This window comes from Nelusetta ayraudi, unplaced genomic scaffold (genome assembly GCF_046127955.1).
Source record: "Nelusetta ayraudi isolate G7.1 ecotype Tasmania unplaced genomic scaffold, CSIRO-AGI_Nayr_v1 ptg000041l, whole genome shotgun sequence".
NCBI classification, from domain to species: Eukaryota; Metazoa; Chordata; class Actinopteri; order Tetraodontiformes; family Monacanthidae; genus Nelusetta; species Nelusetta ayraudi.
The window spans coordinates 1,149,508-1,163,284 of NW_027466091.1; the positions used below are offsets into that span (position 1 = coordinate 1,149,508).

General features: G+C 47.8%; 1 protein-coding gene across 2 annotated transcripts; it reads right to left on the bottom strand.

Annotated features, from left to right (window-relative positions):
- On the bottom strand, positions 1-13,777 carry septin5a (septin 5a). 2 transcript variants are annotated; one of them, XM_076033307.1, is made up of 12 exons: positions 13,649-13,777; positions 13,399-13,412; positions 4,303-4,393; positions 3,810-3,896; positions 3,168-3,291; positions 2,926-3,060; positions 2,670-2,787; positions 2,436-2,537; positions 1,838-1,934; positions 1,609-1,744; positions 1,421-1,523; positions 1-1,215 (listed from the first exon to the last, which is right to left on the bottom strand). In XM_076033307.1, exons 1-12 carry the CDS (start codon positions 13,692-13,694, stop codon positions 1,153-1,155), a joined length of 1,116 nt encoding a protein of 371 aa, XP_075889422.1. In that variant the 5' UTR covers positions 13,695-13,777; the 3' UTR covers positions 1-1,152. The 2 variants fall into 2 exon arrangements, with proteins under 2 accessions (XP_075889422.1, XP_075889421.1); XM_076033306.1 differs by lacking the exons at positions 13,399-13,412; positions 13,649-13,777 and adding an exon at positions 5,395-5,907.

The window sequence follows — 13,777 nt, forward strand, 5'->3', positions numbered from 1 at the left end:
TGACGAGAAACATGACTTTATTTGTCACACCTGTATAAAGGGGGCACAGGCTGAGCTCACAGCATTCAGGCAAAAAATATGTGCTGTTCTTAAGCATCAGTCTACACGCACTCACACACACGTAAACACTCATGCGCGCACCCGCGCACACACTCACACACACACAGATGTATGCATACACTCAAGAGAACATATTTAAACTTGCAAAATGCAGCAGCTCACTCCCAAGAAGAGAAAACAGAAAAAAAGCATCTGCTTCCCATTGTTGATCTATTTTTACCAGCCCATAATGACAACCCATCATACTGTGGGTATGATGCATTTTGAATTAAGGACAGGGCATTGGCTATGGAGTGATAAAAATAGGCCCGCAGCGTTGAGCAGATATGAGTAGCGGCAGCAAGCTCACACATGCACGTGTGCTGCTCGGATCCCCTCATTATGTCAATGGTGCTCCATTCACAGTCAGCCACTGGCAATAAGTGCATTTTCAGCTCAGCCAGCACATAGAATAATGCTGGAAGAGGGTTTTTGACACAAGGTATGCGAAGTGAAGGTATTTATGAGGTTTGGAGAGAAAATTCACAGATTAAAATGTTAAGAGTTGAAAAGAGCAAAGAGGGAACGTCCTGGACGGATAACTGTCGATATGATAGAGGAGAATATCAAGACAAGACAGGAAAACACTCATTTACCCAAACATAAAAAAAAATATATCACAAACGTAATAAAAAAAATGCTCAAAATCAATTTTAAACAGCAATCACCAACATCCTAGTATTTGTCTTTTACAAAACATCCTGCAGCACACAAGTTCATACCCTGACAAAATTTTTCAAAGGTTTAGCATTGCATTTATAAATTAGATACACTGAGTAGTAATTTAAATAACGCATTTATATTATATACGATAAGACTGTTAAACCACAGCGAGGGGCTCAAAGTAGGCAAACGGAGAGTTAAAAAAACAAAACAACCAAAACAACGATTTCTCTGACGACCCTCCAGGCGGACAAACTATACAAAGCACCAAACCGAGGATAAATGTACAGCCAGAGTCGCCACTAACACGATATCCAAGTTTGTCGTCCGAAGGTCTCACTGTCGTTCAGAGGGGAGACAGCAGGTGGCGCTGCGGCACCAGCTCTGCCCTCATTGGTCTTTCTCGTGCATCTGCTGCTGCATCTTGTTCAGCATCTCCTGCATCTTCCTCAGCTGCAGACGGACAGAGAAACACTCAGTCAATCCAAGCACTGCGGTCAGCTTCAACAGTAAAATGTTCTTGGTTCACATGTGCAGTCAAATCTTCCAAATAAGTGCAGAAGATTTTAACATTAAAGGAAAAAGGTTTTTTTTTTCATTCTTGGGAAGGCAATTCCTATGCCATGATGCCACCAGTTGTATATGAAACGTGTTGTACCTCCTCATCTTTCATTTTAATAAGCTTCTCAGTCTCTAGGTCTGGGGTGGACAGTGGCAGGATGGGGATGGGACTCTCCATCCGGTTATCCTGAGCCAGTTTACTGCGAGGAAAAGAGGAAAACAGGAGAAAAAGTGAGGCAGGCAAAGTCTCTTCAGAGACTTTTTGCTCAATGCGCTGCTTCAAACCTGGTCATCTCCTGGATGCAGTTCGCTCTGTAGTTCTCGTAGTGCACGTCGCAGGTCACGTCTTTGAGGTCGTGCATGTGCGAGCGGATCAGCATGTTCCTCAGCTTCACAAAGTCGCAGTGAGACTGGTTCTCCACTGGGGGGACAGGGAGACGCAGCGTGAACCCCGCAGCCTGAACGGCTCAAAGTTCAAAACGTGCTTACAAAAGTTCTCTTTTTGCCGTCGTACCTTCAACGATTCCCCAGGGGTAGAGCCTCCCTCGCACCCTCTGGCCCCGAGCCTCCACCACCGTGTTGCTGCCGATCACGGCGAACGGCGTGCACTCCTGCACACAAACACGGATATGTCAGGGTGTGTGTCTGGTGGGGTGGGTGTGTGTGTAGGGTGAACGGTGTTAGGGGTGTGTGTAGGGGGGAAGGGTGTTTCTATACCTTGCTACTGCTTCGACCACTGCTCCATCCACGGTTCGGCTTATTTTATTATTATTTATTATTTATTTTATTATTATTATTATTATTATTATTATTATTTATTATTATATTATTGAAGATGAGTCGGTGCGTTTGTAGTCACTGTGACCCCTGCGCCCTCTTGTTTATTCTTTAAAAGTGCAGTACATGTCCACGACAGGGCAGAACATACTGAAAGTAGTTGGAGTTGGGCTTTGGGTTCAAGTTAGGGTTGGGGTTGGGGTTAGAGGTAGCTTTGGGGTTGGGCTTGGGGTGATGTTGGGGTTGGGCTTGGGCTTGGGCTTGGGTTTGGGCTTGGGGTTAGGATTGGAGTGAGGGTTGGGGTTGGGGCTTTGACACCTTGGACTCTGACTCACCTTCAGCTCTTTGTCCAGCTGTTTGAACTCCTCATCCTCGTCCGAGTCACATTCGGGGAACTGGTACACCTTGATCCCGAACTTGTCGATTTCCTCTCGTATCTAGACACACACACACACACACACACACACACACACACACACACACAAAACAGCAGGCAGGGATAATGAGCACAATCAACAAGAATGTGGGCACAGTCACAAATGTTCGCGGCGTGTCAGGTCGGGACTCACTCTGTCTTTGAGCTTCTTGATCTCGTTGGGTGTGAGGCAATCAGCTTTGGCAATGAGCGGGATGATGTTGACTTTCTCATGCAGAGCCTTCATGAACTCCACGTCCACGGGACGCAGTCTGGCCGACACAGACGCAAGTGGAAACAACTTTGTAAAACTCTCCTTCCGGGCTGCAGTTCCCTCGACAGCGTGCGTTGTTGTCATGTTGTGTGTGTGTGTGTACGGCGTGTGCATGTGCGTGTGCTTGTGTTCATACCCATGGCCAAATGGAGGGATGAAGTAGAGGCAGCAGTGGACTCGGTTGTCCTGGATGTTCTTCCTGTTCAGGCCGCTCTCGTCCCTGAAGTACTGCTCAAACTGCTGGTCTATGTAGTCGGTGATCGGCTTCCAACTGAGACACACACACACACACACACGCGCGCACACACACACACACATTAGCAGAGCGAAGTGAAGCGATCAGCCTGAATCAGGCAAGCGGGTTGTTTCCCAGCTCACCACTCGTTGTTGTTGACAGCGTCGCCAAAGCCCGGCGTGTCCACGATGGTCAGCTTGAGCTTCACTCCTTTCTCTTCAATGTCCACGGTGTGTTTGATGATCTCCACCGTTTGGTTTATACGCTCTGCAAGGCATTGACGGGACGACGGATTTAACAAATCTGAGGCTGTGTAGAAAATTTTCCTCTCGGATGTTTCATAATTTTGACATCCACTACGGTTGTTTAGTTAATGACAAAAAATAAGGTCTTACAGTCTGAAATTTATTTCAGGATACACATCAAACTCGCTGGATTTATCTTAAGCTTTAATGGAGCAGTCTGATTCAATACTCAGCCAGAGACACATAAATTCAGTGGATGATGTTAGAGTGAGTGCCAAAGGCCACTGCAGCTGCAGAAGTTATACGGCCGTAAGAGAACTTGTAAAAGTTTGTGATCTTGCTGCTTCTGCCTCCAGCTGGAGCCCCCAGAGGTCAGACGTGGCATTACAGGGTCAGATGGGCTAAACGTCTGAGTCATCAGCCAGATTTGAAACAAAATCTATAGAGATTACTCATTTGAATCGACGCTTCATTTTTCAGGCAAGGCACAAAGGGAACACAACAACATAGAAGTGAAGGACGGTCAGAATCACAACTCACCCTCGGCGTTCAGTAACTTCCTGTCTTTGTAGAGGTCAGTGAGGAACAGGCTGTTGACCAGGGTGGATTTTCCCATCCCGGACTCACCTGCAGCACACACGCAGTATTACAGCGATACTCCACACACTGCTGCACTAATGAACCGAAGGCATCGCATCGAAAACAGTTGAAAGGATGAGTACGTCACGACGACTGCACTGGCTGTTGTGTCTATGTCACAAGCATTCAGCTTTGTATCGACTTGTGTATACTTTTAATATTTTAGATTTTTTTTTTATTATTGTACTGGAATTGAATGGTGGAATGTTTTATGCCATGCATTGTAATGTGTTTTTTTTTATTGATCCCAAAGGGATGCAAATTAGCTTTACGCTAGAATTGGGTACATTTACATTTATTTTTTTTTTATTTTTTTTTTTAAAGAAAAGAATGTCGATTAAAGTACGTTTTCCCTCTTTATCAAATAAAATGAAATTTAAAGCTTTACACTGACCGGCCACCATCAACGTAAAGTCGAAGCCCTTCTTCACAGACTTCCTGTGGACCTGGTTGGGCAGAGTTGCGAAACCCACATACTGTTTCTCCTACGACACAGAGAAGGAATGCAGGGATGAGTTCAGTATCAAACAATAGAGGGAAGAGGTGGAAAGAACATCTGCTTTTGTTCCATCCGTTATTCACAAGTTACTATTTTAGCCATTAAAGAGTGAAAAAAAAAAAAACCCCAGCAAGATGAACTAAACACTAAGAGAACCCCCCCCCCCCATTAAAAACAGAAGCAGACACCAAACTGCAGGATGTGAGCTCAGAGGGTTTCTAAAGTTGGAATGAAAATGCATGTGCAGCCTACTGGAGCAATTAAGTGACCACAACAGAGGGCAACCTCCACGCAGCGCAGACGACCCTGCGACTGCGTGGAGAGACACGTGCACAGCATCTCTCTGTGAGCGAGCCGCCACAGAGCGCCGCCTCACATTTTCCACCCAAAAGTTCTCCAGTCCCGGACACAAAGGGAACCACGAGACACCAGACACCCGGCGTGCGCGCCGCACAAGCAGCCCCTCAGTGTGCCTCCCGACGCCTTTCTCCGCCGCATCTGGCAAGATCGTCACCCGTCGCAAGGGGGAAACGCGCGGCCAGGGTCCGTTGGGAGCTTTCACCCGCGCACAAAAAGCCTCTTTCTTCGGCCACGGCGAGCTCACAAAAGGAGCACACAGCGAGGGTCTGCAAACACTGTCATAACTTGTCATACGCGCTTCCGACGGCCGCCGCGGGGTTGAAGACTGCACTACTGAGAAACACTCTTGCTCGGTGTAAAAGAAATTCAATACGTAAAGTAGCCACGGGCGCGAGGAACAGTCTGCGGATGACACATTCGGAATGTGAAGGCAGTGGACAAAACGCAGAAATGAAAGAAGGAGAAAAGAAGGGAGGAAAAGATCCACAGGTGGATTTCAAGTTACTACGACTGGCTAGTTACTACAATCCTGACTTAATCCTGCCTTTTTCCAAGCTAATTTGTCTTCTCTTTTCGCCTTAATCCACTTCATCCTCAGAAAGAATTCCACATTTTTTTTCTTTTTACCTTCTGTCTGGCCGTTCGGACTCGTGGGCACAGCAGCCGTTCCACCAGTTTTTCTTGCAACATGATGGCATCCATCCCAAGCTGCTCCGACACTGAAGGACCGAAATAGCCGACGGCTCTCGGAAAAACAAACCCAGCGGGGAAAAAAAGCAAGTCTGAAAAGGCTGGCGACGATGATGAACACTCCGTCTTCGTGCGCCCCTCTCACTACGCCCCCTTTTCTTCCTTCTCCTCCTCCTCCTGATTGAGCTGTTTTGATCCACTATCCTTTTTGCCTCGTAACTTTCTTTTTTTTTCTTTCTTTCTGTCTTTCCTCTGGCCCTCAGCTGTCTGAGACGCCCTGTTCAGACAGGTACGGAGGAATTCTCACAGAGTGGGAGGGAGACGACGGAGGGAGGGAGGAGAAGAGGAGAGGTGGCAATTTGAGAGAGGAAGAGAACCAGGGATGGAAGAGAAGCTAAAAGAAAGTCATTCATTCGGACCAGTGTTCCCTCCCCCAGCGAGGCCAGAAAGAAAAACACAAGCCGGCACCAAGAGAGAGAGGGAGAGGGAGAGAGAGAGGGAGAGAGAGAGAGAGTGAGAGAGGGAGAGAGAGAGAGAGAGAGAGCGCCGGTGAGCAGACGGGGCAAAGTCAAGCCAAGTGTCGAAAGATGCGGGACAGACGGGAACCTGTTTGGTCTTGGCAGCGTCAAGAGGCCGCAGCGACACTCGGCAGCAGGCGGATCCAGACAGGAACTCGGCAGGTTGGGGCCTGTGCACTGACATTATCAGATTAACCAGGAAGTTGACCTGTCAATCAAATCGCTCAGGCACTGACATGACACCCAGTGACGTGTGACGAGTTCATCCAAGCCGACTCACTCCAGCAAGTGCACAAAAGTTCTTCCGATTGAGTCGGAGGCTTGATAACATGTGAGGGTTTTTAACAGCTGGGGGAGGGGGGGGGGATTTGACAACGCTGACGTTGCAAAATGTTCATTGCAGCGGCTGCGGTCGGTTTTCTTTGGGATCCTCTCTGCTATTATTACAGTTTTTAGGCATCCAGTCTTATCCTTTAATAGCAGCGTGTGGACGCTGGCTGCTCCGCTGCAACAATATTCACCATAATGAAGGCCTTTTCCATCCAGACCGGGCCAGTCACAAATGTGAAACGCATCACGACGTCATGGAGTGATTTTTGGTCAGAGGACAAACGTTGAGGATGCAAGTTTGGAACCAAAAAAGTGTTGGGACTTTAATCTGGAAATAAATCAGCAAATTCATTTTTTTTTTTTATTCTTGCATCTATTATCAAGTATTCTTATCTCAACATTTCTACTGCTAATTGAAGAGTATGCATTGAAGGCACCTTCTGAAGCACCATTGTTCTCTAAGAGTCATATATAAGATGCTTCATGACATTTCAGACAAACATTTTGTGATCATGAGAGGATTCAAACGATTTAAAAAGTTTCCCGAACACGGGCCTGAACAATATAAAGAGAATTTTATCTGTTTTTCTTGTGTGTGTGTGTGTGTGTGTGTGTGTGTGTGTTAGTAGGTGAACGGTGTACGTTCCACGAGAGAAATTGCAGCTGATGGCTTCCAGATGCGACAGTGGTGTGTGTGTGTGTGTGTGTGTGTGTGCGCGCGTATGTGTGCGCGCAAGCGGGTGTGTCCAACGCGATGTGGGCAACGGAGCCTAAAATGCGCTTTGAAAAAAACCCAGACATTTTTCTCTCCCTTCCTGAACCAAAGCGAAGACACACCCCAGAGTGATGCCACGTCCAAGATGGACAATACCACCCCAGGCCACAGGAGGGAGACAGATCACTCATCAACGTCGCAATGGTGAGGATATTAGTCACGCACAGTGCTGCAAGCCCTAATATTATAAATGTAAACCTGCTGGAAGAAGAGCTTAGCTTAGCTCACTTGCACCTGAGGGCAGATCAGCTCGCGTGTGCCATGAATTTATTCTCACTAATGAGCAAAATGCCTTTCAGATATAAAATAATGAGCTTTATTAATTACTATAAAAACAATGTTGTGTTTGCTTTTAATCTAATGTCCCATTTTGCCGTGGTACCACTGCTCCTGCCGCTCACTAGGTGGGAAGAGACTTCCCATCTCGTGTGCACAGACAGGCTAATGGCAGTGCGGAGGCACGGGTCCAGAGGCCAGCCACTCAAACAGCGGGCAGCACTCACTTTCTTCCTCTGGGTCAAATGTTGATGTGGCCTTTTAGGAAATGACTCTTTTAAAAAGCCCCAGGAGTGAACTGCACTGCCAGGGTTTCGGACACAAAAGCACAGCTACACACGAAACACAAAGTCTCTCAATCCAATCACAGCGAGTCTGTTCCGCTCACTGACCCGCCGGATCCTGCTGCCGCTCATCGCTTGGTGACAAACGGGCCGAACCGCAGACGTGGTCGACCCATCGTCCAACTGAATTATTCAGATTGCACTCAAAGACCCATATTGATTGATGTAATTACATGGATCTAACGACCTAGCGCAGGCGTGGGCAAGCTGTGGCTATTGACTGTAAGAAAAATTCATTAAAAAAAAAGTCTTTCAGGGATTTCTTTCAGTAAAGAACTAAATACCACAGGACTTCAAAAACACATATTTTGTTTTAACGTTTTTGTTTAGTTTTCTACATATCCCATGATACATTTTCTTCTCCTATGAGGTGGGTCACCAAAACACTCCGGCTCCTCTGTCAAATTTCAGAACCCATTGTGGCCGCCGAGTCAAAAGGTTTGCCCACCCCTGACCTCGCACTTCCCACAGCTGCACGAGTGCGTGCACGAGAGATCCTGCGGAACATCAAAGGTGCCGCGCTTTTATTTGCGTAAAATTTTAACAGCGTGGCCTCTATGGGAACAGCTGCCCTAAAGTCTGAGCAGGTGGAAACGGAAGTGAACGGTCGGTCAGAGGTGCGAGGCGTCTTCCCCTCTGAGCAGTAACACAGCAGATCTAATTCCAGCCGTCCTGCTCCAGTGTCACTTGCTTCAAAGAAAAAAAAAAAAAAAAGAAGGGTGGAGGCAGCCAGACGGCCTGCGAGGCGGCGGTGAAGAGCGCTGACCTTCACCGGCCGCCGCCTCTCTGCGCCCAGCTGACACCTTTCACACCATTAACCTTGACAGGTTTTAATTTAAGTTGCTGCCGGCCGGCAAGTGCAGGGGGGGGGGGGACAGTAGGTGGTGGGGGGGAGGGGGGGAGGAGGAGGGCAGGGGGGCACGAGGAGGAGAGAGGGCCGTAAAAACAAGCCCCGCCCCCGATAATCTTTAGCGGCTCACCCCTCACATTCAAAGGCCATCCGGCTCTCGGCTCTTAAACATGCAAATGAGGCCGCGTGCGATTATTCAAGGAACAATTGGAAGACTTCAGTGAAGAACGCTCCACCGCTCCACCGCTCCACCGGCGGAGCTGCCGTGAGCACCTGCCCTGATCAGCGACACTACAAACTATCAAGGGCCGCTGCTAATAACCCTAACCCTAACCTCTCCAGGCTTCTGGAGCACAAAACTGTAGATACTCAAGTAAAGCGCTGATTCCTTTATGAATATTCAGGGACGTACTCGCCCTACACACCAGATGGAATATTTCCCTAATCTGATTTATTACTCATATGCATCGGGGGAGAAGCACAAAAGGCAGATTTGAAAAAAAACAACGAAAAACATACACACACAAAACAGCAATAAAAGGTGAAACATCAACACAAAGAGTGACTAAAACCGCTTGAGATAAGAGGTTAGTAGTCAGACAGACGTAGGAGGGTTCAGACGTTCCGGTAATTAATAATTTACGAGAACTCACTGCTTAACCGAAAACTAACCACCTCCCTCCCTCCCTCCCGGGATCCTGATCAAGATCTGGATCACAGACTGCGAGAGCCATAAAACCACAACATTTTCTACACCGCAGCCGCAACCAATGAGCTCAGAACTGGAACAATTCCAGAACAGAAGCGAAGGCCTATTCTGATAAACAATAAATTACATTTGTATACAATGGTAAAATAATCTTATTATACATATATATATATAAAACTTCTAATCCCAAACATACGCAGGCAGATGAAATGCTTGAAGAGTTTTTTTTTCCTCCCCAAAGAAATCTCTCTTTCTGGGTCAGCCTGCAGTTACTTTCTGAAAGCTTCTCCAGACGCGGAGCTGAGCTGAGGCCCGAGCGGCGCTGCAGGATTTCATTTCGCCACACTGGTAATGAAGGCAGGGCAGAGCCGCCTCGGCGTCGACGTCAGAAGAATCCAAATATTGAACTGATGCTGGCACAAATTCAAGACACACTTTTGCTTTTTGTGTGGATACAAAATGATTTGTTTTATGGTGATTTTTAATTCTGCTTGATTTTTTTTCTAGAAGCCATGGGGGTCTCAATCAATGCCCAGTTTCCGGGACACACCCAACCCACCCCCGCCCAGAAGATACGCCTATTCCTGGTCTGCAGCTGGTCCACACAGGGAGCCACCGAGGATCCCATCTGTGCTGCCAGAGTGTGAGTGTGTGTGTGTGTGTGTGTGTGCTGTGGGGGGCACAGCTGATTAATTGAGTGAAGTGACACTAACGCATCTGACGTCACAGCACCTCTGAAACAGCTACACGTCACACAGCTTAAAAACGTTTTTGCAAAATTTGCTTTCAATTTTTTCGAGCGCGGCATCGACGCACATTTCAAATCCTGAAGTTGCAAACACGCCGTGGCCCCATGCAGTTTCAGCTTCAGTGGCTCTGATCATTTGGTGCCCATTAAATAATAAATGTCACTTACAATGTGTGTTGCTCCCAGAGGTTAAATTCGCTGACTACATCTCAATAAAAATCCATTAGAATAGAGGACTGGGTTATTTAAATATCGAAATGCAAAATCCTTCATGCTTATAAGGATAAATGTTTGAATTGTGAGTGAATTGTGAATAATAATGTAAAGCCTCTTGTGCTTCAACTCTGCCAGGCTGAATGATTCCAACAAACTGCAGAATAATAAGAAGTGTAATTGTAATTCAGTATCTGGGTTCCTGATCGAGGAAGAACAAACGCTGAGCGCCCACACGGACGCAGCAACCAGCAGCACGCAGAATGTGGGCAGCTCACGCGCTCTTGTCCACATTGCACCATTGGAGCGATGAAATCTGTTATTTGTTGCTTCTTTTTTTTTTTTTTTGGGACAGCTGTTGCCTGGGAACGTGATATCACAGCACCGACGTCCAGGCGTTGAGGAGCGGCAGTGAGGTGTGGAAACAGGAAAGACTAGAGGGCAGATTGAACATGATTTATAATGAACTCAGCAGCCAGTCATTCAAACTGAGCTCTTTCCAGCTCCTCCTCCTCCACAGCCTGGGTGAGATTTTCTCTCTCTCTCTCTCTCTCTCTCTCTCTCTTTTTTTTTCTTCGAAACAGCGCAACAGGGTCAGATGTAGTGAAGTGCTGTACGTGGGAGTAAAAAAAAAACAACTCACAAGGTGGAAAACCCGTAGAGTAATGAGTGACGAGTGAAAGAAATCACAGTGGACGGATTTCAACGGGATAAAAAAACGTGGCTGCTTTAAATTTAACTCAAGGTTGTATTTGTTATAATTCATACACCAAAAACAAAAATCCATTTATAAGCAACAATGATGCTAATCCAGGTTTTTTTTGCTGCAATCTCCCCATAAGCCTGTTTTTTGGTAGCTGTGCCATGTGATTACACCGACTTTGGCCCAGTCGCTTTGCTGCGAATGCGGAAATCGCGTCTGAAATGCAACCAGCTTTCCGTTGATGTTGCAGCAGGTTTTCCGGGGACAATACTGAGAGGCAGGTGAAAGGAACGAGAGCGGGCCGGAGGGAAAAAGAGGAAAAAAAAAAAAAAAAAAAAAAACCCTGGCTAACCCGCCGCACGGTCTGTGACCTACAAAAAGAAAACCTCAGCGCATTTCCAGCCCGCTCCACTTGGCTCCGTCAGGTCTGAATCAGGGTTGTCAGGAGGTCATTTTAAATTCTCGGCCGCTTCTCCAGTGTCGTTGACCGAGCAGCCTCATCGTCGCTTGCCACCACCACCACCACCACCACCCCCCAGGGCGTCCTGCGCTCATGGGGGGGCGGGGGTGGGTGGGGGGGGGGGATTAGCTTCATCTGCGCCTCTGCAAGAGCCGCCGTCCATATTACAGAGGGAAGCAGGATTCTCACACGCAGAACATTTCAACTCCGGACCATTGTGACGGTCAGTGCTAACCTTTAAAGAGCAGCTTGCGGCCGTGACGAAGCCACCGACCGGTAGAGAATGAATCTATTTTTGTGTATACGTATGCAGACAATATTTTCAAGACATGGTCTGCAGACGCACAAATACAGACCAATGTGAAACATGCGCTGCAAGACGCTCGCTGTAATTGTGCGAAGTTCTAAAAATAGAAGTAGGAAGCCTTGATCTGGTGCCGGGACTCAAACTGTCACTGGTGCGACTTGCGACTTGACCTCCGCAACAAAATTGTGTCTGTTGCCGTCGGCAGTGACGCACAACATTAGCCCCCCGCTAATGTGTCATAATTGTGTCAAATCAGCACAAAATGATGCACCTAAAAGTGTGTTAGTTGGGGAGGCGCAGGGAAGATTGATGGTGAAGCAAAAGCTCATCTCTAACCCCACTGAAAACTCACTGGCCATTCCACATTTACAGTGTGTACACTCACCGGCCACTTTATTAGGAACACCTTGTCAATTGCTTGTTAGCACAAACGGCTAGCCAGCCAATCGCACGACAGCGGGTGAATGCATCGAGGCATGTCGTAAAGGCAGCAAAGGCAACTATTTTTCCTGAACTCATGGCAAATGATGCTCTAATGGTTTTTAGAAAACCCTGCTTGTTTTTGCAACAACGGGAAAGTTTATTTTTTTGTGCTGTGTTTTAAGTGCTGCAACAGTAAAGTTTCCCAATTTGGGATCAACGAATTACATCTATCTGTCTGTCTGTCTGTCTGTCTGTCTGAAGTTCCAAGCGAGCATCAGAGTAAGGAAGAAAAAAGGTTAAAGTGACTTTGAGCCAGGTTCGGTTGTCGGTGTCAGACGGGCTGCGCAGAGTATTTGAGTCACAGCTGATATCTCACGCACAACCAACACAACAATCTCTGGGGCTCACAGGAGAATGGTAACAACAACAACAACAACAACAACAACAAAAAATCCAGTGAGCGGCTGGCGTGGGGACGGAAATGCCGTGAGAAGAGGTGCGAGGTGAACCTAATAAAGTGGCCGGTGAGTGTGCATCTTGCTGTTTTTTTTTTTTTTTTAATATAACCAGTATATGACACACGCCTGTTCTCAATCACTCCTAACGCGCCCAGCACGTGCACGCGACCCCCTCTACTACGTATGCGAGCAAAGAGGGGAGGGGGGGAAGGAGGAGGAGGAAGACGAGGAGGAGGCCCTGCCGGGTCACCAGAGATGCGACCTCCCCTGCAGGCTCGTGTGGCAGCTGGGTTTCTGAGCGGAACAATGGCGGGGCAGGGTTCACCGGAAGAGACCACTCAGAGCCTTTCAAAAACAAAACAAAAAAACAAACAAACAAAAAAACAACGACAGTGAGGTGGTGACAGTGTTGGACCCACCGCCGGTGCACTCTGGGATGGAGGGATGCAAGGAAGGATGCTGCTCGCCTGCCTCCCTCTCTCACTGTGACACCGGCCTATAATGCTCCACATCCGCAGATTAAAAAAAAAAAAAAGAAGGCAATTCTAAACCCCATAGTCTGCCGATCGCAGCTGCGTCCGTGCGTGATGGTACGGATAACACCCCCCCCCACACACACACACACACACACACCCCTCCTCCTCTCCCTACACGCGTAAACGGCGAAGAAACAGGAGCAAAGCGTGAGATGTAAAACAGTTTCGTAGCGAAGCCATTTTCTGGCTGCAGCACATCATGCTAAAGTGAGGGGGGGGGGGGGGGGGGGGAGAGAGAGAGAAACATGCAACCTCGTTATAAATAGATTTCCAATGAATAAATCGTCTTACCTCCGCGCTGTCCTCTGTTGGCCATTAGCGGTTGGATGGTTGGTTGGTTGGTTGGTTGGATGGATGTTGGAGACGCAGGTGCAGGGATGCGGAGCGACGCCCGTTGACAGTCCGAAGAGGAGTAGAGGAGATGGGGCATCATTGCATCACTCATCACCACCACCACCACCACCAACAGCAGCAGCAGCAGCAGCAGCAGCAGCAGCAGCAGCAACAACACAACGACGACAAACTGCGTCGCCACGCTCACCTGTTTTCACCGGGATCCGGCTCTTGTATCGGATGTTGCTCGTCATGCTCGCCGCTGTCCTCTCTCTCTCACACTCTCTCTCTCACTCTCTCTCTCTCTCTCACTCCGACTCGCTGCAACCGAGGCGAC

What these genes read in the sequence shown, in the direction of transcription:
- septin5a (XM_076033306.1), bottom strand. Translation starts at nt 5,469, where the DNA reads ATGGATGCCATCATGTTGCAAGAAAAACTGGTGGAACGGCTGCTGTGC. An exon ending in TCCGAACGGCCAGACAGAAG is followed by an intron (nt 4,394 to 5,394) that starts GTAAAAAGAAAA and finishes TCTGTGTCGTAG; the next exon opens with GAGAAACAGTATGTGGGTTT. An exon ending in GAAGTTACTGAACGCCGAGG is followed by an intron (nt 3,292 to 3,809) that starts GTGAGTTGTGAT and finishes AATGCCTTGCAG; the next exon opens with AGCGTATAAACCAAACGGTG.